This window comes from Bufo bufo, chromosome 10, assembly GCF_905171765.1.
Source record: "Bufo bufo chromosome 10, aBufBuf1.1, whole genome shotgun sequence".
Classification (NCBI taxonomy): Eukaryota; Metazoa; Chordata; class Amphibia; order Anura; family Bufonidae; genus Bufo; species Bufo bufo.
The window spans coordinates 148,946,354-148,973,672 of NC_053398.1; the positions used below are offsets into that span (position 1 = coordinate 148,946,354).

General features: G+C 44.3%; 1 protein-coding gene across 3 annotated transcripts in view; it reads left to right on the forward strand.

Moving 5' to 3' along the window:
• LOC120981134 (BTG3 associated nuclear protein) overlaps window positions 1–27,319 on the forward strand; it is a 317,594-nt gene that overhangs the window by 132,267 nt on the left and 158,008 nt on the right. For all 3 annotated transcript variants that reach the window (XM_040410642.1, XM_040410644.1, XM_040410645.1), the window contains one exon: window positions 8,200–8,439. In XM_040410642.1, the coding sequence (XP_040266576.1) occupies window positions 8,200–8,439 (240 nt within the window). The remainder of the gene's footprint in view (window positions 1–8,199; window positions 8,440–27,319) is intronic.

The window sequence follows — 27,319 nt, forward strand, 5'->3', positions numbered from 1 at the left end:
CTGTCTGCTGAGCTGTGGTATCTAATCCTATGATGTGTGATACTGTCTGCTGAGCTGTGTATCTAATCCTATGATGTGTGATACTGCTGAACGGCTGTATCCTATGCCCCCCATTAGTCCATGTCTAGATGCCATGTGAATGCTGTGTTCCTGTAGGTTGGGTGCGGCGCTGGCTGCAGAGCTCGCCTTCCTTTCTGTAGCTCTTACTTCACATTATAAAATCCTCTCACTTTTATACCGTTCCAGCTCGGCATTCATAGCTCAGGAATCCTTCAGATGACGGAGATTTTATTACTCAGTCCAGCAGTGAGTTTGTTTTCGGAGATGCCATTTACTCTCCAAACCAGGGACTATTTTTAAGTTCCCTTCCTCCCAACTTCAGTAGTAATAGGAGAGCAACCAAGAAAAAGCCGCAGGTTCCATCAACACTGCGCCGCGCTGTTTACTCCTCTCACATCCAGATAAAGCCGTCTATTTACTCCACGGCTTCATACTTTCCATATTTAAGGGAGTAGTAATTTTCCAATTGGAAATCTAGATGGAAAAAAAAAATCAGCCTCCATTCTGTCCCTGAGCAGGTAGACGGCTGTTATTGGTCCTGGCAGACACCTCGCCCGCGTTGCTGGGTGGAGTATTTGAGGCATTAGCAGTGATTCATTGCCCCATGCAAGAGACGGACCTGAAATGTGGAATTTTAAATTGCAGCCTTGACATTGGATGGGCTTAGCCAAATCACAATTACTTTGTCAGAGTATATATATATATCCGCCTGTCTTCAGCTTTTCCAGAACGGCGTATAACTATATAATTCAGTCACTGCAGCCCCTTCCGTAAAAGGGTCAGGCAGACGCTGGTAATGGCGCAGCAATTTATTAATGGGATCTTATAATTCACTTTGCAGAGCAGCAAAGTCTGTGTTATTTTAATAGGTCTTTGGAGTCATAAAGCCTGTGGTCAGTAGATGGCTGCAATAACCGCGCTGCTTGGAAATGGAATTCACTTTTGCCATCCAAGGAACGAGCCTTTTCCTGAGCATGATGGGAGTTGTATTCAGTGTATGTGGGTGACTACCAGCTCCAGTGCGTTTTTGGAGACTTCAGTACTTTTTCCACGAGTTTCCTGGTTTTTAAATCACACATTGGATCTCTGTGAATAAAAGGTTCCAGTTGAAACTGTACCAAAGTAAATTGGGTAATTTCTTGAGAACAAAATGACCTATCACCATCAATCCCTAAAATTATGAAGCATCTGAAGGCTGGATTCCAAATTGCCCCAAAAATCTAAGTAAAAAGTTCAAATCCTTGAGGTCAGAGTTGTTTTCTCTATCACATGGCGGTGTGTGCGACTCTGCTAGGGCTACCACTGTGTTGGAGCCGGAGGTAGGACCCTGAGCGTCTCACATTTAACCCCTTTAATTGCGATCCTGCTTCTTACTGTATTGGCCAGTGACATTTGAGGAGAGGGATGTCGGAGATCTCGGAGGTGGATGTCGCCGACAGAAAGCCAAGCTAATATGGCTGCGTTATGGTAGCTATTGGGCTGCATCCCCATCTCATTTCTGCAGGGCGGTGGTGGGCGGCGTGGCCCAGGACCATGCAGCAAAGTGCCACTGTATCTCAGCAATTGATTTTCGATCCCAGTCCTGCATCTCGGCATCGATCTGTAGATGCAAACGTTGCCGACCAGCTGCGGTGTTGCATCACTTAGACGGCTGATTCCTGCAGCTTGAGAATAAGAAACTGATTTGGTAGAAGAGATGCAAACGGACAGAGCACATGGAATAGAGACGGTGCCAGCCGACAAGTCTCCTTTAACCCTTATCAGCCCGTGCTGTCAGGCGTTCAGCGGCGTTGTCCATTTTCTTGGCTCACTAACTCGCTGCCTGCATCTCCTCCTGGGGTGGACAGGGTTGTACAAGCTGCGTTTCTGCTGCTCTGCTTTATGTTACCGCTGATTGGCTCCACAAGAAGAAATTCCCCTCAATTTTCTTTATTTCCAACTCAGATTACTGTCGTCGTTTCTCTCTCATTTCATATGTCAAGATACCAGAACATCTGACAATTCCGCTTTCTGTCCCTTATTTGCTTTTCCGCTTTCAGTCCCAGTCCTGTCATCTTGACATTGATATCTATAAAACCAAATATTATGAAAGTGCTTTAATCTATGCAGCTGGAATGGCCATGTGTTGCACAAATGCAAGCCTCCACTAGAGGGAACCACCGAGCTCTGGGCGCTCTCCACATCTGTAGATTGTCCTTTATTCAGGCGCTTTGTAGCGGAATTATGCAGATTTTCACGGTGTAACAGGAGCGATAGGTCTGGTCTTGCAATGGGTTGCATTGTATTAACAAAAATTCCTCCTAATTATGTGAAATCTGCATTTTGCAGTCTATGGCTATGGAGTTTACCGAGAGGAGCAGGAAAAATCCCTCCAACCACCCAGAACCATTTTAAATGTTAGTGCTATAGTACATGTACCCCCGTGTATCCACCAGCTGCAGATCAGACCACATATCAGATGTTTCATATTGGGAAGCATTCTGCAGCTCTGGCCTCACATACAATGTTCTTTTCAGAATCTGTACATATGTAGTTTGCCGGTGCATACACATAATGAACCGCCATATGCATTCAGTTAACTTTATTGGTAGGACATTTGATTAACAGCCATTCCGCCTGCCGTTCTTCCTGTTTATGACAATGAGACTCATTTACAACATGCTGTCTCTATGCTGGTTATTGAGGTTACAGTCGTAGCGTTAGGCTGTGGCTCATCTGCAGTGATAGTGGCCCCTGTGGAGCGTGCCACAGGTGAGGGATACCCATCCAGAGGGTCAAGCATCTGTGAATTGTGACCACACTGCATTCCACCAAGTTTGGTGTTTTGCTTATGATGGGATGCCCATAGACTTAGCAATTCTGTCTCGCTGATCGTTACCCTATGATAGGTCATATAATGGGGGAGAGAATGCGACTACAGGAGCCAGTGGGCCATGTTATATGTATAGTAATAATATTATAGCTAAAGGTGAGCAAATTTCCGCTTGTGAAATTCGTTCACACTTCGTTTGTTGGTAAATGGTGAATTGCGTTACCGATTCCGTTACCACGGACCATAACGCAATTCTATGATGGAATGCATAACCCTCCAAAGGCATTCCGTTACTCATTCCATCATAATAGAAGTCTATGAGCTACAAAACTGATCCATCCCGTTTCTGTTATACAGGAGAGGACTCGGGATCAGGAAAGGACTTCCCTGCATAACGGAAACGGGACGGATCCGTTTTGCAGCCCTTAGACTTCTATTATGACGGAATGAATAACTGAATGCCTCTAAAGGCATTCCATTATGCATTTCATCATAGAATTGCGTTATGGTCCGTGGGAACGGAATCCATAACGCAATTCACCTTTTACCAACAAACGAAGTGTGAACGAATTTCAAAATATGAAATTCACTCATCTCTAATTATAGTATTGTTATCTGTACCGAGCTACACCGTAGCATTATAGCATTGTTATATGTACCGAGCTACACCGTAACATTACAGCATTGTTATCTGTACCGAGCTACACCGTAACATTACAGCATTGTTATCTGTACCGAGCTACACCGCAGCATTACAGCATTGTTATATGTACCGAGCTACACTGTAGCATTATAGCATTGTTATATGTACCGAGCTACACTGTAGCATTACAGCATTGTTATCTGTACCGAGCTACACCGTAGCATTACAGCATTGTTATATGTACCGAGCTACACTGTAGCATTATAGCATTGTTATATGTACCGAGCTACACCGTAACATTACAGCATTGTTATCTGTACCGAGCTACACCGTAACATTACAGCATTGTTATCTGTACCGAGCTACACCGCAGCATTACAGCATTGTTATATGTACCGAGCTACACTGTAGCATTATAGCATTGTTATATGTACCGAGCTACACCGTAACATTACAGCATTGTTATCTGTACCGAGCTACACCGTAACATTACAGCATTGTTATCTGTACCGAGCTACACTGTAGCATTATAGCATTGTTATATGTACCGAGCTACACTGTAGCATTACAGCATTGTTATCTGTACCGAGCTACACCGTAGCATTACAGCATTGTTATATGTACCGAGCTACACTGTAGCATTATAGCATTGTTATATGTACCGAGCTACACTGTAGCATTACAGCATTGTTATCTGTACCGAGCTACACCGTAGCATTACAGCATTGTTATATGTACCGAGCTACACTGTAGCATTACAGCATTGTTAATTGTACCGAGCTACACTGTAGCATTACAGCATTGTTATCTGTACCGAGCTACACTGTAGCATTACAGCATTGTTATCTGTACCGAGCTACACCGTAGCATTACAGCATTGTTATCTGTACCGAGCTACACCGTAACATTACAGCATTGTTATATGTACCGAGCTACACCGTAGCATTACAGCATTGTTATCTGTACCGAGCTACACTGTAGCATTACAGCATTGTTATATGTACCGAGCTACACTGTAGCATTACAGCATTGTTATCTGTACCGAGCTACACTGTAGCATTACAGCATTGTTATCTGTACCGAGCTACACTGTAGCATTACAGCATTGTTATATGTACCGAGCTACACTGTAGCATTACAGCATTGTTATCTGTACCGAGCTACACTGTAGCATTACAGCATTGTTATATGTACCGAGCTACACTGTAGCATTACAGCATTGTTATCTGTACCGAGCTACACTGTAGCATTACAGCATTGTTATATGTACCGAGCTACACCGTAGCATTACAGCATTGTTATATGTACCGAGCTACACTGTAGCATTACAGCATTGTTATCTGTACCGAGCTACACTGTAGCATTACAGCATTGTTATATGTACCGAGCTACACCGTAGCATTACAGCATTGTTATATGTACCGAGCTACACTGTAGCATTACAGCATTGTTATATGTACCGAGCTACACCGCAGCATTACAGCATTGTTATATGTACCGAGCTACACCGTAACATTACAGCATTGTTATATGTACCGAGCTACACTGTAGCATTACAGCATTGTTATATGTACCGAGCTACACTGTAGCATTACAGCATTGTTATATGTACCGAGCTACACTGTAACATTACAGCATTGTTATCTGTACCGAGCTACACTGTAGCATTACAGCATTGTTATCTGTACCGAGCTACACTGTAGCATTACAGCATTGTTATATGTACCGAGCTACACCGTAGCATTACAGCATTGTTATCTGTACCGAGCTACACTGTAGCATTACAGCATTGTTATATGTACCGAGCTACACTGTAGCATTACAGCATTGTTATATGTACCGAGCTACACCGTAACATTACAGCATTGTTATATGTACCGAGCTACACTGTAGCATTACAGCATTGTTATATGTACCGAGCTACACTGTAGCATTACAGCATTGTTATATGTACCGAGCTACACTGTAGCATTACAGCATTGTTATATGTACCGAGCTACACTGTAGCATTACAGCATTGTTATCTGTACCGAGCTACACTGTAGCATTACAGCATTGTTATATGTACCGAGCTACACTGTAGCATTATAGCATTGTTATATGTACCGAGCTACACTGTAGCATTACAGCATTGTTATCTGTACCGAGCTACACTGTAGCATTATAGCATTGTTATATGTACCGAGCTACACTGTAGCATTACAGCATTGTTATCTGTACCGAGCTACACCGTAACATTACAGCATTGTTATCTGTACCGAGCTACACTGTAGCATTACAGCATTGTTATATGTACCGAGCTACACCGTAGCATTATAGCATTGTTATATGTACCGAGCTACACTGTAGCATTACAGCATTGTTATCTGTACCGAGCTACACCGTAGCATTACAGCATTGTTATCTGTACCGAGCTACACCGTAGCATTACAGCATTGTTATATGTACCGAGCTACACTGTAGCATTACAGCATTGTTATATGTACCGAGCTACACCGTAACATTACAGCATTGTTATATGTACCGAGCTACACCGTAGCATTACAGCATTGTTATCTGTACCGAGCTACACTGTAGCATTACAGCATTGTTATATGTACCGAGCTACACTGTAGCATTACAGCATTGTTATCTGTACCGAGCTACACTGTAGCATTACAGCATTGTTATATGTACCGAGCTACACTGTAGCATTACAGCATTGTTATCTGTACCGAGCTACACTGTAGCATTACAGCATTGTTATATGTACCGAGCTACACTGTAGCATTACAGCATTGTTATCTGTACCGAGCTACACCGAAGCATTACAGCATTGTTATCTGTACCGAGCTACACCGTAGCATTACAGCATTGTTATCTGTACCGAGCTACACTGTAGCATTACAGCATTGTTATATGTACCGAGCTACACCGTAACATTACAGCATTGTTATCTGTACCGAGCTACACTGTAGCATTACAGCATTGTTATCTGTACCGAGCTACACCGTAACATTACAGCATTGTTATATGTACCGAGCTACACCGTAGCATTACAGCATTGTTATATGTACCGAGCTACACTGTAGCATTACAGCATTGTTATATGTACCGAGCTACACTGTAACATTACAGCATTGTTATATGTACCGAGCTACACTGTAGCATTACAGCATTGTTATATGTACCGAGCTACACCGTAACATTACAGCATTGTTATCTGTACCGAGCTACACCGTAGCATTACAGCATTGTTATCTGTACCGAGCTACACTGTAACATTACAGCATTGTTATATGTACCGAGCTACACTGTAGCATTACAGCATTGTTATATGTACCGAGCTACACCGTAACATTACAGCATTGTTATCTGTACCGAGCTACACTGTAGCATTACAGCATTGTTATATGTACCGAGCTACACTGTAGCATTACAGCATTGTTATATGTACCGAGCTACACTGTAGCATTACAGCATTGTTATATGTACCGAGCTACACCGTAACATTACAGCATTGTTATCTGTACCGAGCTACACCGTAGCATTACAGCATTGTTATCTGTACCGAGCTACACCGTAACATTACAGTATTGTTATCTGTACCGAGCTACACCGTAGCTTTACAGCATTGTTATCTGTACCGAGCTACACCGTAACATTACAGCATTGTTATCTGTACCGAGCTACACCGTAACATTACAGCATTGTTATCTGTACCGAGCTACACCGTAACATTACAGCATTGTTATCTGTACCGAGCTACACCGTAACATTACAGCATTGTTATCTGTACCGAGCTACACCGTAACATTACAGTATTATCTGTACCGAGCTACACCGTAGCATTACAGTATTGTTATCTGTACCGAGCTACACCGTAACATTACAGTATTATCTGTACCGAGCTACACCGTAACATTACAGTATTGTTATCTGTACCGAGCTACACCGTAACATTACAGCATTGTTATATGTAGAGGGGTACACCGTAGCATTACAGTATTGTTATATGTACAGGGGTACACCGTAGCATTACAGCATTGTTATCTGTACCGAGCTACACCGTAGCATTACAGCATTGTTATCTGTACCGAGCTACACCGTAACATTACAGCATTGTTATATGTACCGAGCTACACCGTAACATTACAGTATTATATGTACAGGGGTACACCGTAGCATTACAGTATTGTTATATGTACAGGGGTACACCGTGACATTACAGTATTGTTATATGTACAGGGGTACACCGTAACATTATAGTATTGGTATATGTACAGGGGTACACCGTGACATTACAGTATTGTTATATGTACAGGGGTACACCGTGACATTACAGTATTGTTATATGTAGAGGGGTACACCGTAACATTATAGTATTGGTATATGTACAGGGGTGCACCGTGACATTACAGTATTGTTATATGTAGAGGGGTACACCGTGACATTACAGTATTGTTATATGTACAGGGGTACACCGTGACATTACAGTATTGTTATATGTACAGGGGTACACCGTAACATTACAGTATTGGTATATGTAGAGGGGTACACCGTAGCATTACAGTATTGTTATATGTACAGGGGTACACCGTAGCATTACAGTATTGTTATGGTATATGTTAATCACTGTGATAATACACAGATGCTAAATAAATACATTGGCTATTTTTGACAAGTGTGATATTTTTCCTTTTAGAGGATTTTCCGAATGGCACATGGCTAGGAGACGAGAATAATCCTGAGATGCGCGTTAGATGCCCCATCACAGCCGCCGACATGCTGCACATCAGCACCAACTGCCGGACAGCAGAGAAGATGGCACTAACGCTGCTTGACTACCTTTTCCATCGTGAGGTGCAGGCAGTCTCCAACCTCTCAGGACAAGGGAAACATGGGAAAAAGCAGCTCGATCCATTGATGATTTACGGCATCCGTTGTAAGTAGGACAGATGATTACAGCTTTGTGCTATTCTTCATACCGCAGTAACTTGCATTTTGTGCTCCGTCAGGTTACCCCTACACATACACCACTCACAAAAAGTTAGGGATATTTGGCTTGTGGGTAAAATTTCAGAATGAACCTACAGTGCCCTCTGACCTTTACAGGTGAACGTAATGTGACCTTCTCTAACAGTCTGAATGCAAATGTCCAATTGTTAAATGTTTGATCCATGAATCGCCCAATAAATTTCCTGGTTCAATTAGAATTGGTATTAAACAGTCCTCCTCATCATGCTGCTCACATTCTGACATCATGAGACCAAGACGACACCTAACAATTGATCCTCAGTACCTCGCCATTGTGAGGCTTCAAGCAGGATGTTCTCAGACGGACGAATGACCAGTGGACCTCAGTGCTGTTCACTGATGAAAGGCGATTCACACTGAGCAGAAATAATGGCCGCCAACTATGTTGGAGACGTCATGGAGAGCGCTCTGCATCAGCCATTGTTGTCGCCAGACGAACCTTTGGTGGTGGTGTTACAGTGTGGGCAGGTGGGTCTAGTCCGTACAGGACTGTCCTACACTGTGTGAATGGTCCAGTGACAGCCCAGACTACCTGAAGAACATCATTACTCCAGTCATGGTGCCTCTGCAGGAACAGCACCGGCCTAATGTCATCTTTATGAAGGACAATGCGCCAGCTCATCGAGGTCCCATCATTAGGGAGCGGCTGCTGGTGACTGGGGGACCTCACATGGAGCGGCTGCACTTTCTCCAGACCTGAATCCCATTGAAAACCTATGGGATCAGCTGAGTCGCCCTGTAGAGGCTCGTAACTCTGTACCCTAGACCCTCAATGACCTGAGGGCCGCCCTTCAAGAAGAGTGGGATGCCGTGCCTTGACAGACAATAAGGCGACTTGTGAACAGCAGGAGACGTTGTTGTCGAGCTGGACTTGAGGCTCAGGACCACAGGACAAGTTCCTGAGACGCTGACATTTTGTGGTGGTATACCCAGCACTGGGGTCGGTGACACACTGACATTTTGTGGTGGTATACCCAGCACTGGGGTCGGCTTCTGAGATGAGGAAATTATCGCTGCTTCTACTTAATGCCCGACTTTCATGATATAATATCTCTGGAGCCGGAACTTTTTTATGTTTTCCAGAGATTTCACCCGAACCCAAATAACTTTTTGTGAGAAGTGTATTCATAGTAGAGCTTCAGAATGGCCTCAAAAAGTGGCTGCATCTGCCAACAAATGGTTAATGTCTATGGATTCCTTGGGGCTTCTGGGCTTTTTTTAGTGCAGCAATTTTCAGTCCCTGGGAAGCTGTGGATTTAAAGGGGTTTTCCATGATCAGGGTGCATTCACACAACTGTATGTACTGTATTTTGTGGTCCACAAATCACGGATCTGAAAAAAATACGGTGACGTCTGTGTCAGATCCATTTTAACAATGCCTTTTCTGCTGGTCTGCAGATTGGACATACGGATGGAGACAGTACACTGTGTGATGTCCACATTTTTTGCGGCCCTGTTAAAACGAATGGGTACGGATCTGATGCGGACCAAAAAATACGCTTGTGTGAATGGGGCCTTAGAAAAAGTGTCAGCTTTATTCCACAAACAGCATCACACCCACTCACGGTGTCTGGGGCTGTGCTGTAATACCGCATACAACCTGTGGGTGGCGCGGTTTTCAGAACAAGCTATCTATGTTTTTTCTATTCTTGGAAAACCGCAGAATAAAACGGCCAAAGTTTTCTAATTTCGGACAACCCCTTTAGTATACTTGTCCTCGACCACCGCAGCTGATGCCTGATTTTGGATTCAAACAATTGTAATTGTCCAACTTTGTTTTGTCGTTCATTTTCCGTGTCGTCTTGAGCCGCAGATGTTATATGCGGCTTATTTAAATCCTATTTTTATCAAATTAGTTATCGCAGATATTGCTCCAAAGCCATTCCTGATGTTACATTTTCTAAATCCACACACTACAAAAAGATCACTTCAACATCTGGAATGTTCTGAAAGTTGTCATGGGCCTGCGTTCTGCCACAGTGAACCGGGACGACACGGACATCGATGATGGATGGTCTCAGATAGCTCTTTTATGCTCAGCAGCGGATTACCTTGACAGGCTCATGTCTTTCTGAAAAACCGCACCCTGCTATGTAATGTAAATCTATAGAATATCCAGGAATCTCTCTCTTCCCGTAACCTGTGCGAATCACTAGAAGTAAATACAAGCTCCGCGCTTTTCATCTGGTGATTTCCAGCAGATGGGTTTCTGAGGGTCACTTATAGGATGGTCTGTTCCGCAGCAGAGCGCAGTCTGTGTGGGAGTCGTCTTGGGTCAATGTGAGTTCTGAACCTATGGGTCTTGCCCCTCTCTTCTGTCTATTCTCACTTTTAGGCTCTTGGGCTTTTAGTGGGTTGAAAGTTGGAAGCGGCTTAATCCAAGAGGAAGGGTCCCAACCTCCATAGTCCATGACTCATGAGTTCCCACCCAGATTGAAGCACACTTGGCCTTTTCATCCTGTCTTAAAGGAGCCATAAGTACTTCCTGTCATGCTGTAAATAAATCATCCTGCTTGTGTATTTAATTTAAGGCCACAGGCCCAGCTGTCTTTGTTTCTTTCATTCATTCAGGGATTTTTTATTTTTTTTACATAAATGCAGCGCTCTTTTGCATGGCGGGATTAGGCGATTTTCCTGCTTCAGTTATTTGTGTATAAATCTGAAGCAAACAGAATGGAACAGCGAAAACAAGCAGAGCGATCTGCACATAATCAAGACTGGTTTCTCATGATGCAACGGCAAAGACCTTTTTTCATTACTATAAATTGGCAGATATATTGGGAGGGATTTACTAAGCCAGTATCAGATCTGGTGGATGCCAGATTTATGTATTTTAGACACTTACTGCACTTCAGTAGAAAAGAGGGTCATAGCAGGGCAGAGATGCATACTAAGCCAGATTTGTTAACGGCGTGCACCATTATTTTTTGCATTAAACTACTAAGTGGTGGTGTGAGGAAAAAATGGAGAACATGTGTATCAAAATGTTCCAAATCCATCACACAACTTCAGCAGCTATGTCTGTATGCACGCTTACACAGAATATGCCATTAATCACTGATAACTCCTCCCCATGTACAGATATCAGTGACTGACAGCTATCTATGTATACACACTTACACAGAGAATACTATCACTGATAACACCTCCCCGTGTACAACTATCAGTGACTGACAGATATCTATGTATACACACTTACACAGAGAATACTATCACTGATAACACCTCCCCGTGTACAACTATCAGTGACTGACAGATATCCATGTATACACACTTACACAGAGAATACCATCATTGATAACACCTCCCCGTGTACAACTATCAGTGACTGACAGATATCTATGTATACACATTTACACAGAGAATACCATCATTGATAACACCTCCCCGTGTACAACTATCAGTGACTGACAGATATCTATGTATACACATTTACACAGAGAATTCTATCACTGATAACACCCTCTGTGTACAACTATCAGTGACTGACAGCTATCTATGTATACACACTTACACAGAGAATACTATTATTGATAACCCCTCCCCGTGTGCAACTATCAGTGACTGACATATCTATGTATACACACTTACACAGAGAATGTTATAACTGATAACACCTCCCTATGTACAACTATCAGTGACTGACATATATCTATGTATACACATTTACACAGAGAATACGATCACTGATAACACCTCCCCGTGTACAACTATCAGTGACTGACAGATATCTATGTATACACACTTACACAGAGAATACTAGCAATCACTAATAACATCTCCCTGTGTGCAACTATCAGTAACTGACAGCTATCTATGTATACACACTTACACAGAGAATGCTATCACTGATAACACCTCCCATGTACAATGATCAGTGACTGACAGCTATCTATGTATACACATTTACACAGAGAATACCATCATTGATAACACCTCCCTGTGTACAACTATCAGTGACTGACAGATATCTATGTATACACACTTACACAGAGAATGCTATCACTGATAACACCTCCCTGTTTACAGTACTTTAATTTTTCCACTTTTTGTTCGTCCACCACTGGCAACGCTGGGCTATAAGGATAAACAGCGGGGGGTGCTACTGAAGAGGGAAATGTAATATGCAGAAAAACCCCAACAATAGTTTTTGTTGCTTGTACACATGTTGCAGTAATATTTCTTGTAAAATGCCCCTTAGCATTGCATAGTAATACCTTTAATTTATTCCAAGATCCACATGTATCCAGTATCTACTGCATAGAAGACAAGCCCTGGATCAGTGGAGGTCTGACCTCTTGGCCCATCATGAGAACAGGGCTCCGATTCCCCCATAAGACTCCAGTGGTGGTCAGGATGCGAGGTGCTGCTTCTTCAGTAGTTTTCTATGAGACAGCTGGAGATATGGAGATTCATCGCTCCCCTGTCTCTGGCAGCGCCGCAGAGATGAATGGAGCATGCTCAGTTCCAAATGGTACCTAATCACCTCCACACATGATTATTGGGGTTCCCAACGGTCCGAACCCTTCCAGTCATATACTTTGGATTGGGAATACAATCCTTTAAATATAAAGTAAAACCTTCTTGGAAGTATCACTGTGGGCAATGTCACATTATAACATGAGAAAACGCATTAAGATGTTAAAGGGGTTGTCCACCATACGCATAAAAGAAGTGAATGGCCCCAGATAATAACTAAAGCCAAGAAGTATTAGTATGATGAGAGATATACTGTGTATGTATACGTTTTCTAATGTGTTCAGCATAGCATGATCCCATAGATGAGAGGCGGTGTGGGGGCGGAGCCGCTGCAAAGTGAAAGCAAAACTCCCAGCATGCATCACTGCAAGCATCTGCAGAGGAGCGGTCACATGACATCCCTGGCCAACTGTGATACCATAGCAACAGCAGCTCCTCGGGTGTCGTCTCGTCGCAGACGGAGAAGGGATTCTGTGCACTTTATGCTTATAATAAATCTGTATATATTTCTATACCAGCCGACTATTGATTATACATACAGTGCCCCCAACCAATCCTTTATCTTTACATATATACATCTCCTCCTCCATGACGTGTACATAGTTCTCCAGGGACGGTTTGTACGATGGCCTTCTTCATGCGCTTGTGCTGGCTGTCATGCAGATTGGAGAGGCAGTCGGCCCCCAGGATGGCACGGACACCAGCTTGTGCTCCCCCAGGAGGATCTGGCGCATGTTTTCAGTGCCCATGATGCGCACGGTCCGGGATCCAAACAGATGCGTCTTGTAGATGTGTCCGTACTTTCTGCGCTTCACTTGCAGGATTTTACGTCTCTGTAGCACCATGGTATGGAGGGCACCCTGGTCCTGCTGCTGCAGTCAAGCTATGGGAGCGGTACTGTTACAGCTGCAGAGACCCCGGCTGCCAGTACCCGCTGCCCCCTGGCACTATGGGGCTGCTTTTTTTTGGAGAAACCTTTCAGATGTTACTACAGAGACATAAATTCCTGCAACTGAAGCTCAGAAAGTACGGACACATCTACAAGACGCATCTGTTTGGATCCCGGACCGTGCGTATTATGGGCGCTGAAAACGTGCGGCAGATCCTCCTGGGGAAGCACAAGCTGGTGTTGGTACCATCCTGGGGGCCGACTGCTTCTCCAATCTGCATGACAGCCAGCACAAGCACACGAAGAAACACATGTATGTAGATTATGGCCAGGGGGTCCGCTCCTACTAGGCTCCCCGCTCCGAACTCTGATGACAGGAATAGGCTGTACAGACAGAACAGGCAGGGAGCGTGGCAGCGGCAGACTGGGCACGCGCTGCTCTTAGGCAGACGAGGAAAAGCAGCGCATGTGCAGTTACACTACAGGCATGGACGAGGCTTTTCTCTAAAGCTCCTCCATGTCGCGTGCAGCCATGGATGGATTCGGCTGCAGGGCAGCATGGGCTCAGGGGGCATTGCTTCAGATAATAGAAAATACAGGCAGATCTGCTGAATGTTATATATTAGGAAATTAACTTTTTCCCTGCCTCCCACAAAGTGGTAGCAAATACATGGAGAGTGGCCAACCCCTTTAAAGGGACTCTGTCACCACTTTCTAACCCCCCCTTTTAAAAGTATTGTTATCTCCATGGCGCCCCTGTGATTACAAAGGTGTTGTTAGAAGATAAATTCGCCGTCTCCTTTTGATAAAAAGAGCTTTTATCTAACCTGTCAATCTTCTTGATAAGGTGCCCAGGGCGTTTCTGTTGGTCTCAAGCTGCCGCCCGCCGCCGCCGCCGTTGGTGCCCAGCTCCTCCCCTGATGCTTTCAGCGCCGCCTGAATGTAATGAAATACGCCTCCGGCTCTCGCTCAGTGCCCCCTCCTCCTTTTCAAAGATCCCGCGCGTGCGCACAGGCCTGTGCCTGATGCGCCCGTGCGGACATTTACAATCAGCCTCATTGAGCGAAGTGCGCATGCGCGCACTTCGCTCAACCTCCTCATCAGACGAGCACTGCAGCCGGCCGGCTGCAGTGCTCGTCTGATGAGGAGGTTGAGCGAAGTGCGCGCATGCGCACTTCGCTCAATGAGGCTGATTGTAAATGTCCGCACGGGCGCATCAGGCACAGGCCTGTGCGCACGCGCGGGATCTTTGAAAAGGAGGAGGGGGCACTGAGCGAGAGCCGGAGGCGTATTTCATTACATTCAGGCGGCGCTGAAAGCATCAGGGGAGGAGCTGGGCACCAACGGCGGCGGCGGCGGGCGGCAGCTTGAGACCAACAGAAACGCCCTGGGCACCTTATCAAGAAGATTGACAGGTTAGATAAAAGCTCTTTTTATCAAAAGGAGACGGCGAATTTATCTTCTAACAACACCTTTGTAATCACAGGGGCGCCATGGAGATAACAATACTTTTAAAAGGGGGGGTTAGAAAGTGGTGACAGAGTCCCTTTAAGCATCATCCTGGTCTGTCTCATTGTCTGTCTCCCTTTAAATGCCTTCCTTCATGTGTGCTTCTCTCGCTCAAATACTTCCATCGCAGTGTTTATTAACACGGACACAAAACGTTTCCAATGGCTATGCGCGCGGATATCGCTTTTACGATGCTTGGAAGGATGATACGGACAGGGCGAAACATAAAAGCAATGGACCGTTCTTTTCCTTCCTTTATGAAAAAGGTACATGTATCTGGAGCTTCTCTGATCTGGATCCATCATGATAGGACATTCTGTAATTTCAAGGAAAGAACTTTTCAATGAAAACTAACTTGCATCATTTCTGCCAGATCTGGTAAAAGCGATTCCGGAAGTGCGGAAAATTGGCCGGCTCAGGGGCGTTCTAGCCGTATCGGTGTCACAGCAGCACATAGGAATCCCAGTGTTTGCATAAAGCCTCTCCACTACATGTGCCGCGTCAGCAGGGGCTGCGTTTACCACTTAGTAGCTAATAAAAACACTTTGCCATAAGTTTACTTTGCTGTTCTGTGGCGTCCTGAAAACCCTGAGCCCTCATAAATGGAAGTGCTGGATGGAAACGGACGCGTATTAGCTGTGAGGGATGGAATCGCAGCTCCGGGCTCTGTGTAAACAAGTCTCTGCCATTCAGACATCGACGCCTATTGTTAGGAGGGTCAGAGCTTTGTGCTAAACAAGAGCACCCCCAAAGTTACTTCAAGTGGCTCATGGCATTGTTTTTATGCCTAAAAGCAGAATTCTCCAAGAATATCATTGGTCTAACGTGCTTGCAGCTCTCTTCTCGATGCTTCAAAAGGGCTGTTTCATACGTTAATAGTGCACATGAAAGGGAGGGGTCCACCGCCCAAGACCCCCTCTATCACACTCTCACTCATAAGGAGACACAGGTCACCCCAAGTATTACATGGTCAGCCATTTACATCAAGGGCTTGCATGTGATACTACATGAGCACTGCAGGGGAAATGTATGGCTGCTTCATAGGGCTGGCTGATAAAACGGGGTGCTAAAAGAATATCAAGTTCACAGTATGTCAAATATTAGTCTTTTGTGCAGTTTTCTTAAAGGGGTTCTCCATGTTCATAATTTTTTAATACACAGCATATTTTGCCCCATGTCAGCTCTTTCCTTCCCCTGTTCTCAGCAGGAAACTGATGAAAACAGGAAGTTCTGCATGTAAACCTCCTGCCAGGACACAGGGATGCCGAGAACAGGGGAAAGAAAGCGCTGACATGAAAACAGGTGCCTGGGGCAAACATATGCAGGGGTTAGGGTTATCTAGTCCAATAAACAAAAAATGAATTAATTATGAAACTGGAGCACCACTTTAATGCTTTTTCATCAGATAAACTTCACCCCATTACATTAGTTCCAGAAAGTCTAGGTTTGTTTCTGCACAGAAATGATTAGGGTGTAATTATTATACGGTGTAATTATGAACCCTAAAGGGTTAAAGAGAGAACAGCTCCGAAATGAAAGCTGCCTTGTTTTCTTGTTCTTGTGTTCTCATATGTGGTACTTGTGAAGGTACACCACAATTGTAGGAAAAAGGACATGGGCCTCACACAGCCCCCCACTCCTGCAGCGAAATCTCCCAACTCCAGCCCCAAGCGAGAGCTGCAACCTACAGAAGCCACATAGAACCTGGTGCGCCCTCATCCAACAGCCAAAACCGGATAAACAGCGTCCCAGAAAGCTAGCATGCAACTCCAGCTGTTATACGCTGATCTAACTGTCCCTTTTAGTGAGTCCCTACTGTTAGGGACTGAAATGGGAGCACCCAGCACACCATCCCTGCTGCCAGGCTGCGCCTCTTGGCTTGTTGTGATGACTTTACTAGGAGCCTCTTTAGCTTTACCCTGTGATACGTTTCTCACAATTTCGTGTAGTCAGGAATTCAGCATAATGATTTTTGCCTCTGGCAGCTTTTAGCGTTCATCAGTCATCGGTATAATCCAGTCCTGCAGATTGCTGCAGCTGCCATCAGCAGGGCCGAGGGCACTAACTCGTAATATCTCTGCATGAATATATCATTAGTGGAACTTTATTCCTGGAAATCTAAGTTCTTAGAGATTGTAACCTGAGACTTAAAGAGGCGACCAGAAGCTGAGGCGTCGTCATCGTTCAGCCGTTTCTCATTTTTATCTGTTCCAGGAGTGAGCAGGTGGCACTCCGTACGGCGCTATATGTGTACCGCACTGAATCCTGTCAGCCCGGGGCACTTTTCATGAGGCTAGGGCTGCACGCAGAGTTTTTTCAATAGCGTTATCAAAATCCTGATGAGCACATCTTAAGAGGTTTCCAAGCGTTGTTCATGTAACTCTATGGAGGAGAAAAGTTACGGCTACTCACTCACAAATCACGTGGCGAATACAAACGGGAATCTCTGGCGACTCTCATGACCGGCGTTTCATATTCTAGTTTTTACCAGAAATGCAGCTGTAATAACTAATAAACGTAATAAATCATAGGTATGTAAGAATAATGGCCATGTAGGTTAACCCTTTCCTGACCGCCTCATGGGCACTACAGCCACTGGATGCCACACCTGGAACTGATGTATGCAATCGGCAATAACATCGATCGCATACGTTTAATGTCTCAGATGCCATGGTCAAAATGTTAAAACCTGGCTGTGCACCAGCTCCCCCTAGCAAGGCTCTGGGGATCCAGATGTAGTGGCCTCCTCACATTAATTCCTATGGAGAGCCTGCCTGCAGCAATGTTCCATATGAACATAGGGGGTCATCTCCAAACTCGTATAAGCCGGTTATTTGCGTCCCAATCTGTGACATTTTCCCGCTCATGCCAGGTAAGAAAAAGGAGGTGTTGTGAGGAAGGGGCGTGCCACCAGGCCCGTCTCATTTATCATTTTCTACACCTTTTGTTGGTCTAGAAAATGTTCTAAATCTATGGCAACAAGGAAGCTTGCGTAGATTTAGACTGGTGTCTCTTCGTAACTTCGGCGGATCCACTTCCAGTGCAGGGGTTATTTAGACCGGCATCTAACACACCAGTCTTAATAAATGACCCCCATAGTGAGAAAAGCAATATAATGATTGCTTATTATAGATCCCTATGGGAACTATGAAAAAAGTGTTAAAAAGAAAAAAATAGTTTTTAAAGGGATTCTGTCACCTCCCCTAACCGAAAATCCGATTTTAAAGCATTCATGTAGCACAGCTTACCTTGAATCGGCTGTGCTCTTTTATCTTGTAATCCGTCCAGTAGTTTATGATAAAAACGACTTTTACGTTTATGTAAATTAGCCCTGAAGGTGCCCAGAGGGGCGTTTTGTTAGTTTTAGTGTGCCCAGTACCGCCCCTCTTACAGTGCCCAAAACGCCTTCCTTCCGACTGCCTTACCGCCCACAGCCTCTCATCCCTCTCCTCCCCCTCCCTCACGGCCGAACTAACTCTCGCGCAGGCGCAGTACCCACTGAGGGCTACGCCAGTGCAATCTGCAGGAGACTGAGGGCAGGAGCTTCATCTTTGTCACTGGGCATGCGCCGAGCCCAGTGACGTCAGATGCTCGCTCTTCCCTCAGTCAGCCTGGTGAGGAAGCGCAGAGGATTGCCGATCGGCTGCTGCACCCTGCGTATAATAATACCTATTTTCTCCAAAAAAATAAGGATTTCTTTCCAGGAGGGAGGGTGGGGAAGGAAATCGCTGGCAGGCAGGCTGGAGAAAACGCAGGGTGCAGCAGCCGATCGGCAATCCTCTGCGCTTCCTCACCAGGCTGACTGAGGGAAGAGCGAGCATCTGACGTCACTGGGCTCGGCGCATGCCCAGTGACAAAGATGAAGCTCCTGCCCTCAGTCTCCTGCAGATTGCACTGGCGTAGCCCTCAGTGGGTACTGCGCCTGCGCGAGAGTTAGTTCGGCCGTGAGGGAGGGGGAGGAGAGGGATGAGAGGCTGTGGGCGGTAAGGCAGTCGGAAGGAAGGCGTTTTGGGCACCGTAAGAGGGGCGGTACTGGGCACACTAAAGCTAACAAAACGCCCCTCTGGGCACCTTCAGGGCTAATTTACATAAACGTAAAAGTCGTTTTTATCATAAACTACTGGACGGATTACAAGATAAAAGAGCACAGCCGATTCAAGGTAAGCTGTGCTACATGAATGCTTTAAAATCGGATTTTCGGTTAGTGGAGGTGACAGAATCCCTTTAAAAAATATAACAATTCTAATCAATCCCCTTTCCCTAAAATTAAAATAAGAATACATGAACAATTGAAAAAATAAACATCAAGGCCATTGCCACGTGTGAAAACGCCTGTACTATTAAAATATAAAAAATATGTATCCCATTCAGCAAACGTAAAAAAAAAGTCAAAATGGACAATTTGGCATTTTTTTGGTTGCTTCACCTCACCCAAAAATTTTATAAAAGGTGATCAAAAAGTCATACACACCCCGGAATTGTATCGATGAAAAGTAGAGATTGCCCTGCAAGAAAGGGCCCCCATACAGCTCTATGGCGATGCAAAGAAAACATTTGTTTCCAAAGTTATTTATTTATTTATATTTTTTGCAGGATTAAAAGAACGGACTATACATATGCGGTACTGTAGTAATCGTGCCCGGAGAATGAACGTAACAGGTCAATTTTACTGTGTAGGAATCACTGTAAAAACAAATTTTTTTAAAAACAATTCCGTTCCCCTTTGGAATTTTTTTCAGGCTTCCCACTACATTGAATGCATTTGAAAGTACAACTTGTTCCACAAAAAACAAGCCCTAATGCGGCTCTGTGAATGGAAAAATATAAAAAGTTATGGCTTTGGGAAAGCTAGGAATAAGAAAGGAATAAAAAAAATTAATAAAGAAAATGGAAAATCGACCGGTCTTGAAGGGATTAATAAATTCCACCTATAGGCAGTCCTTGCCTTAGACACACAGAATGTACAACCCATTTGCAATCTAAGGCTCATCACACAGCCTGGTGCGGGGCCATTATGAGTCTCAAATTGATCGGCTATTGTTAGAGGGCAAGATGGGCGAATGCTTGTCCCCAATATGGTTTATGTATTGTCATCAGCGTTTGGTGTGGTGAACATTCATTCAGCCAATCATTGTCCCATGTAAAAAGGCATTGACCTGAAACATTCTGGTGCAGTTCATCCCAATCTCTTCCCCATTTTATCCTCTCAAGAGTCCAGATAGCAGGGATTTTGGCAGCTTTATACAATGACCTCACACTTAAAGGGGTCGTCCTGCAATTAAATATTAAACGTCTCTCTTAGATCAGGTAAATCATAGTGATGTGTCAATTGGTTTAATTTAAAATGTCCTGTATCTAGATATTGCTGTTACATACTCATTATGGCACCCCTACTCTTAAGTACTTGTTATGGCCCTCCTTACTGTTACACACCGGTTATGGCCCTCCTTACTGTTACACACCTGTTATGGCCCTCCTTACTGTTGCACACCTGTTATGGCCCTCCTTACTATTACACACTTGTTATGGCCCTCCTTACTGTTGCACACCTGTTATGGCCCTCCTTACTGTTACACACCGGTTATGGCCCTCCTTACTGTTACACACCGGTTATGGCCCTCCTTACTGTTACACACCGGTTATATCCCTCCTTACTGTTACACACTTGTTATGGACCTCCTTACTATTACACACCTGTTATGGCCCTCCTTACCGTTACACACCTGTTATGGCCCTCCTTACCGTTTCACACCTGTTATGGCCCTCCTTACTGTTACACACCGGTTATGGCCCTCCTTACTGTTACACACCGGTTATATCCCTCCTTACTGTTACACACTTGTTATGGACCTCCTTACTATTACACACCTGTTATGGCCCTCCTTACCGTTACACACCTGTTATGGCCCTCCTTACCGTTACACACCTGTTATGGCCCTCCTTACCGTTTCACACCTGTTATGGCCCTCCTTACTGTTACACACCTGTTATGGCCCTCCTTACTATAACACACTTGTTATGGACCTCCTTACTGTTACACACTTGTTATGGACCTCCTTACTGTTACACACCTGTTAAGGCCCTCCTTACTATTACATACATGTTATGGCCCTCCTTACTGTTACACACTTGTTATCGCTCTCCTTACTATTACATACTATTACACACCGGTTATGGCCCTCCTTACTGTTACACACTTGTTATGGCCCTCCTTACTGTTACACACTTGTTATGGCCCTCCTTACTGTTACACACTTGTTATGGCCCTCCTTACTGTTACACACTTGTTATGGCCCTCCTTACTGTTACACACTTGTTATGGCCCTCCTTACTGTTACACACTTGTTATAGCCCTCCTTACTATTACACACTTGTTCTAGCCCTCCTTACTATTACACACTTGTTATGGCCCTCCTTACTGTTACACACTTGTTATGGCCCTCCTTACTGTTACACACTTGTTATGGCCCTCCTTACTATTACACACCTGTTATGGCCCTCCTTACTGTTACACACTTGTTATGGCCCTCCTTACTGTTAGACACCGGTTATGGCCCTCCTTACTGTTACACACCAGTTATGGCCCTCCTTACTGTTACACACCGGTTATGGCCCTCCCTACTGTTACACATCGGTTATGGCCCTCCTTACTGTTACACACCGGTTATGGCCCTCCTTACTGTTACACAACTGTTATGGACCTCCTTACTGTTACACACCTGTTAAGGCCCTCCTTACTATTACATACATGTTATGGCCCTCCTTACTGTTACACACTTGTTATCGCTCTCCTTACTATTACATACTATTACATACTATTACACACCGGTTATGGCCCTCCTTACTATTACACACTTGTTATGGCCCTCCTTACTGTTACACACTTGTTATGGCCCTCCTTACTGTTACACATCGGTTATGGCCCTCCTTACTGTTACACACCGGTTATGGCGCTCCTTACTGTTACACACCGGTTATGGCCCTCCTTACTGTTACACATTTGTTATGGACCTCCTTACTGTTACACACTTGTTATCTCCCTCCTTACTGTTACACACTTGTTATGGCCCTCCGTACTGTTACATACGTGTTATGGCCCTCCTTACTGTTACACACTTGTTATGGCCCTCCTTACTGTTACACACCTGTTATGGCCCTCCTTACTGTTACACACCGGTTATGGCCCTCCTTACTGTTACACACCGGTTATGGCCCTCCTTACTGTTACACATTTGTTATGGACCTCCTTACTGTTACACACTTGTTATCTCCCTCCTTACTGTTACACACTTGTTATGGCCCTCCGTACTGTTACATACGTGTTATGGCCCTCCTTACTGTTACACACTTGTTATGGCCCTCCTTACTGTTACACACCTGTTATGGCCCTCCTTACTGTTACACACCGGTTATGGCCCTCCTTACTGTTACACACTTGTTATGGCCCTCCTTACTGTTACACACTTGTTATGGCCCTCCTTACTGTTACACACCTGTTATGGCCCTCCTTACTGTTACACACCTGTTATATCCCTCCTTACTGTTACACACTTGTTATGGACCTCCTTACTATTACACACTTGTTATGGACCTCCTTACCGTTACACACCTGTTATGGCCCTCCTTACCGTTACACACCTGTTATGGCCCTCCTTACTGTTACACACCTGTTATGGCCCTCCTTACTGTTACACACCTGTTATGGCCCTCCTTACTATTACACACTTGTTATGGACCTCCTTACTGTTACACACCTGTTATGGCCCTCCTTACTGTTACACACTTGTTATGGACCTCCTTACTATTACATACATGTTATGGCCCTCCTTACTGTTACACACTTGTTATGGACCTCCTTACTATTACATACATGTTATGGCCCTCCTTACTGTTACACACCGGTTATGGCCCTCCTTACTGTTACACACCGGTTATGGCCCTCCTTACTATTACACACTTGTTATGGCCCTCCTTACTGTTACACACCGGTTATGGCCCTCCTTACTGTTACACACTTGTTATCGCCCTCCTTACTGTTACACACGTGTTATGGCCCTCCATACTGTTACATACGTGTTATGGCCCTCCGTACTGTTATATACGTGTTATCGCCCTTCTTACTGTTACACACTTGTTATGGCCCTCCTTACTACTACATACGTGTTATGGCCCTCCGTACTGTTACATACATGTTATGGCCCTCCTTACTATTACATATGTGTTATGGCCCTTCTTACTATTACATACGTGTTATGGCCCTCCTTACTATTACATATGTGTTATGGCCCTCCTTACTATTACATATGTGTTATGGCCCTCCTTACTATTACATATGTGTTATGGCCCTCCTTACTATTACATACAGTACAGACCAAAAGTTTGGACTCACCTTCTCATTCGAAGAGTTTTCTTTATTTTCATGACTATGAAGGCATCAAAACTATGAATTAACACATGTGGAATTATATACATAACAAACAAGTGTGAAACAACTGAAAATATGTCATATTCTAGGTTCTTCAAAGTAGCCACCTTTTGCTTTGATTACTGCTTTGCACACTCTTGGCATTCTCTTGATGAGCTTCAAGAGGTAGTCCCCTGAAATGGTCTTTCAACAGTCTTGAAGGAGTTCCCAGAGATACTTAGCACTTGTTGGCCCTTTTGCCTTCACTCTGCGGTCCAGCTCACCCCAAACCATCTCGATTGGGTTCAGGTCCGGTGACTGTGGAGGCCAGGTCATCTGGCGCAGCACCCCATCACTCTCCTTCATGGTCAAATAGCCCTTACTTTCAAAGTTTTCCCAATTTTTCGGCTGACTGACCTTCATTTCTTAAAGTAATGATGGCCACTCGTTTTTCTTTACTTAGCTGCTTTTTTCTTGCCATAATACAAATTCTAACAGTCTATTCAGTAGGACTATCAGCTGTGTATCCACCTGACTTCTCCTCAACGCCACTGATGGTCCCAACCCCATTTATAAGGCAAGAAATCCCACTTATTAAACCTGACAGGGCACACCTGTGAAGTGAAGACCATTTCAGGGGACTACCTCTTGGAGCTCATCAAGAGAATGCCAAGAGTGTGCAAAGCAGTAATCAAAGCAAAAGGTGGCTACTTTGAAGAACCTAGAATATGACATATTTTCAGTTGTTTCACACTTGTTTGTTATGAATATAATTCCACATGTGTTAATTCCTAGTTTTGATGCCTTCAGTGTGAATCTACAATTTTCATAGTCATGAAAATAAAGAAAACTCTTTGAATGAGAAGGTGTGTCCAAACTTTTAGTCTGTACTGTATGTGTTATGGCCCTCCTTACTATTACATATGTGTTATGGACCTTCTTACTGTTACGTACGTGTTATCACCCTCCTTACTGTTACATACGTGTTATGGCCTTCTTTAGTATTACATACGTGTTACACGCTTGCTATGGTGTTCTTTTTATTACCTCTCACAACACCCACGTGATAGTCCAGTGATGGAGAGAGGCTGCTTTGAGTGAGCTAATTCATATTGTCTGGCAGCCATGCTGCCGCACGTGTACAAAGGGACCTGGGCAGTTGGCTGAGCTATGGAGCATGTGTGACCACATACACTGGACGTTAGGTGGACGTCAAGAATTGTAGGGGACCCGCTATCAAGTATGAATCATCTATTCACAGGAGCTTCTTAAAAAACAAAAAATAAATAAATAAAAAATATTTCAGTTGAAAAATGTTTTTGCTTGACATAACAGAGCACTTAGGGTAAATAGTGGGGACAATCCCTTTAAGATGCTCTTGTGCCTGTAGATCTGATGTGGAGGAGGGAAGGTAGTGACAGGTAAATGTCATGTTATTTCTGCAATTGCGATGAATCTAATCCCTAAAAAAAAAATATTAATTGAAGAAGGCTCCTTCACTGTTCATGTTATATCTTTTTATTAGCAGAAAAGCGAAATTTGGGAGGCAGCAGAACATTGACATCCGTGAACCAAAAGGCACACACTGTATACTATCCGCCTCGTATGTTCATGGGAAAATGATCTCCAGTAAATTGCAGACTGAAATCTTTATTGCACAAGCTGAGTTTCAGCCGGATATTTCCTCCGAGGCCCGCGCTGCATTAATCCTCTTGTTTCCTTTTCTTTATGCTTATAATGGTCTGAAGATCTAAAGATGCTCCAAATTTATCACAGTGGTTCGGGCTGGATGGGAAATTTGGCGTTCGGCTATACATGTCTGTAACTTTACACTATTGGTTGGTGTACTTTGTATCTAGCGATAGGAGCAGGGGATGATTCTTTTTGGTGCATAGTTAGGTCTAAAATTTGATGCGGCATTATGCACCAAAGTTTGGTGCACTTTACTCCAAATTCTGATAAAGGGGATCCAATGTTTTGTGCAATTGAAATGAATAAAAACAAGTTCGGGGAGTAAAGAGAGAAGGTTCGCATGTTGCTGTATGTAAACTGGTCCAGATAGTCCCAATAGCCAAATGATTTGCATCTAAACAGAATTGCTGACAAACCTCCTGCATGTACGTTTATCCAAGCCTGACCGTCATGCAGCATCACATGTAGCGTGTAAAGCCACCTTCATAAATGGCAGTCGAATCGACCTGTCCGGTGGCCATGGCTCCTGCACCCCAATATCCTACACTCGCCTCACAGCCTTATTTCTGGGCACTCTCCCGCACACGTTTTTGCATAATTGTGAACATCTGATGCCAGGCCTTGCCCATAAATCTGCCAGGAGGATTTTTTCTCTCCCTCCAAATGAAAGTTTGTTTGCCTTCAGAGATTTCGTGTACCGTCTCTATTACACCGCAGAGGAATTTCCGCTTATATATTCACTCTCCACAATGATGGGATTATGTCTGTGTTGGTGGCAGGATCTCGAGCATCGAATGTACGCTGGTCACTGCTGCTACAAATAGCTAATTACTGCAACCGTAACAAAATGTGTTCTCATAGAGGAACTGCAGCGTGCCAGGAGCGCGCTTCCACAAGGATTATAATGTCACAGTCATCAGCCCAACATGTTAAATATTTGCAGACTTGATGACGGCCCTTGAACCTCACTCTGGTCAGAGGATACTACCAACACCACTGGCAGCAGCCCCTGAGCGGATCTCACTTGTCAGGCCATAAATCGTATGGCTAATGCTGTTCTGAGTCAGAAAGGGCGTTTTCCTGCTGGATATTATCTGTGTACATAAACCCAGCTGTTTATAGACTGCGGGTAACAGAATACATGCTAATAAAATCATTTTTGTGCAACTGTTAGCTCCATATACAATCTGTAGCCCACTTAGTTCATTATCTGCCCTGGAGAAAAGAAAGCCGCCTTATTTATTGGCCTGGGATTAGCCGGGAGGGGCAGCAGGGACCTGTAACGAAATCCATGAAACTGGATATGTCCTGGCTGTAGGCGAGTATCGACATCATGTATCAGTCATAGCTGAACCATCGCATCATCTATAGTCCCGTTTTACCAGTCCCCGTCAGTTCAAGGTGACCCTAATATGTCCTTTTCATGACTGCCAATCGGCCTATTGTACTTTCATTATTTCTGCACTTCTGCTACTGTTTTCATGGCTCTAATGCCTCTGAAATGAAAGCCTGGAAAGCAATCTTTATCTCCTGTTTTTAGTCTACAGCTTCTTTGTAGATCCCTGTGTCTCCATGGTAACAGACAGCAAAGAAACCCTGTGTAGTCTGATTTTGCAGTCATGTGTTAAACTGCCCGACAACTATTCCTCCCGCCTCCCCAAATGAACACCCAGCCAAGTGGGCATGTTCTCTCAGTCGGGATAGGGGACTGTGGCGTGTCTCCCAATAACAAAATTACCAGGGATGTCGAATTCCAAGCGCTCATTCCTTCTCTCTCCAGACATCTACCGTCATATACATTAGATGGTTGCCCGT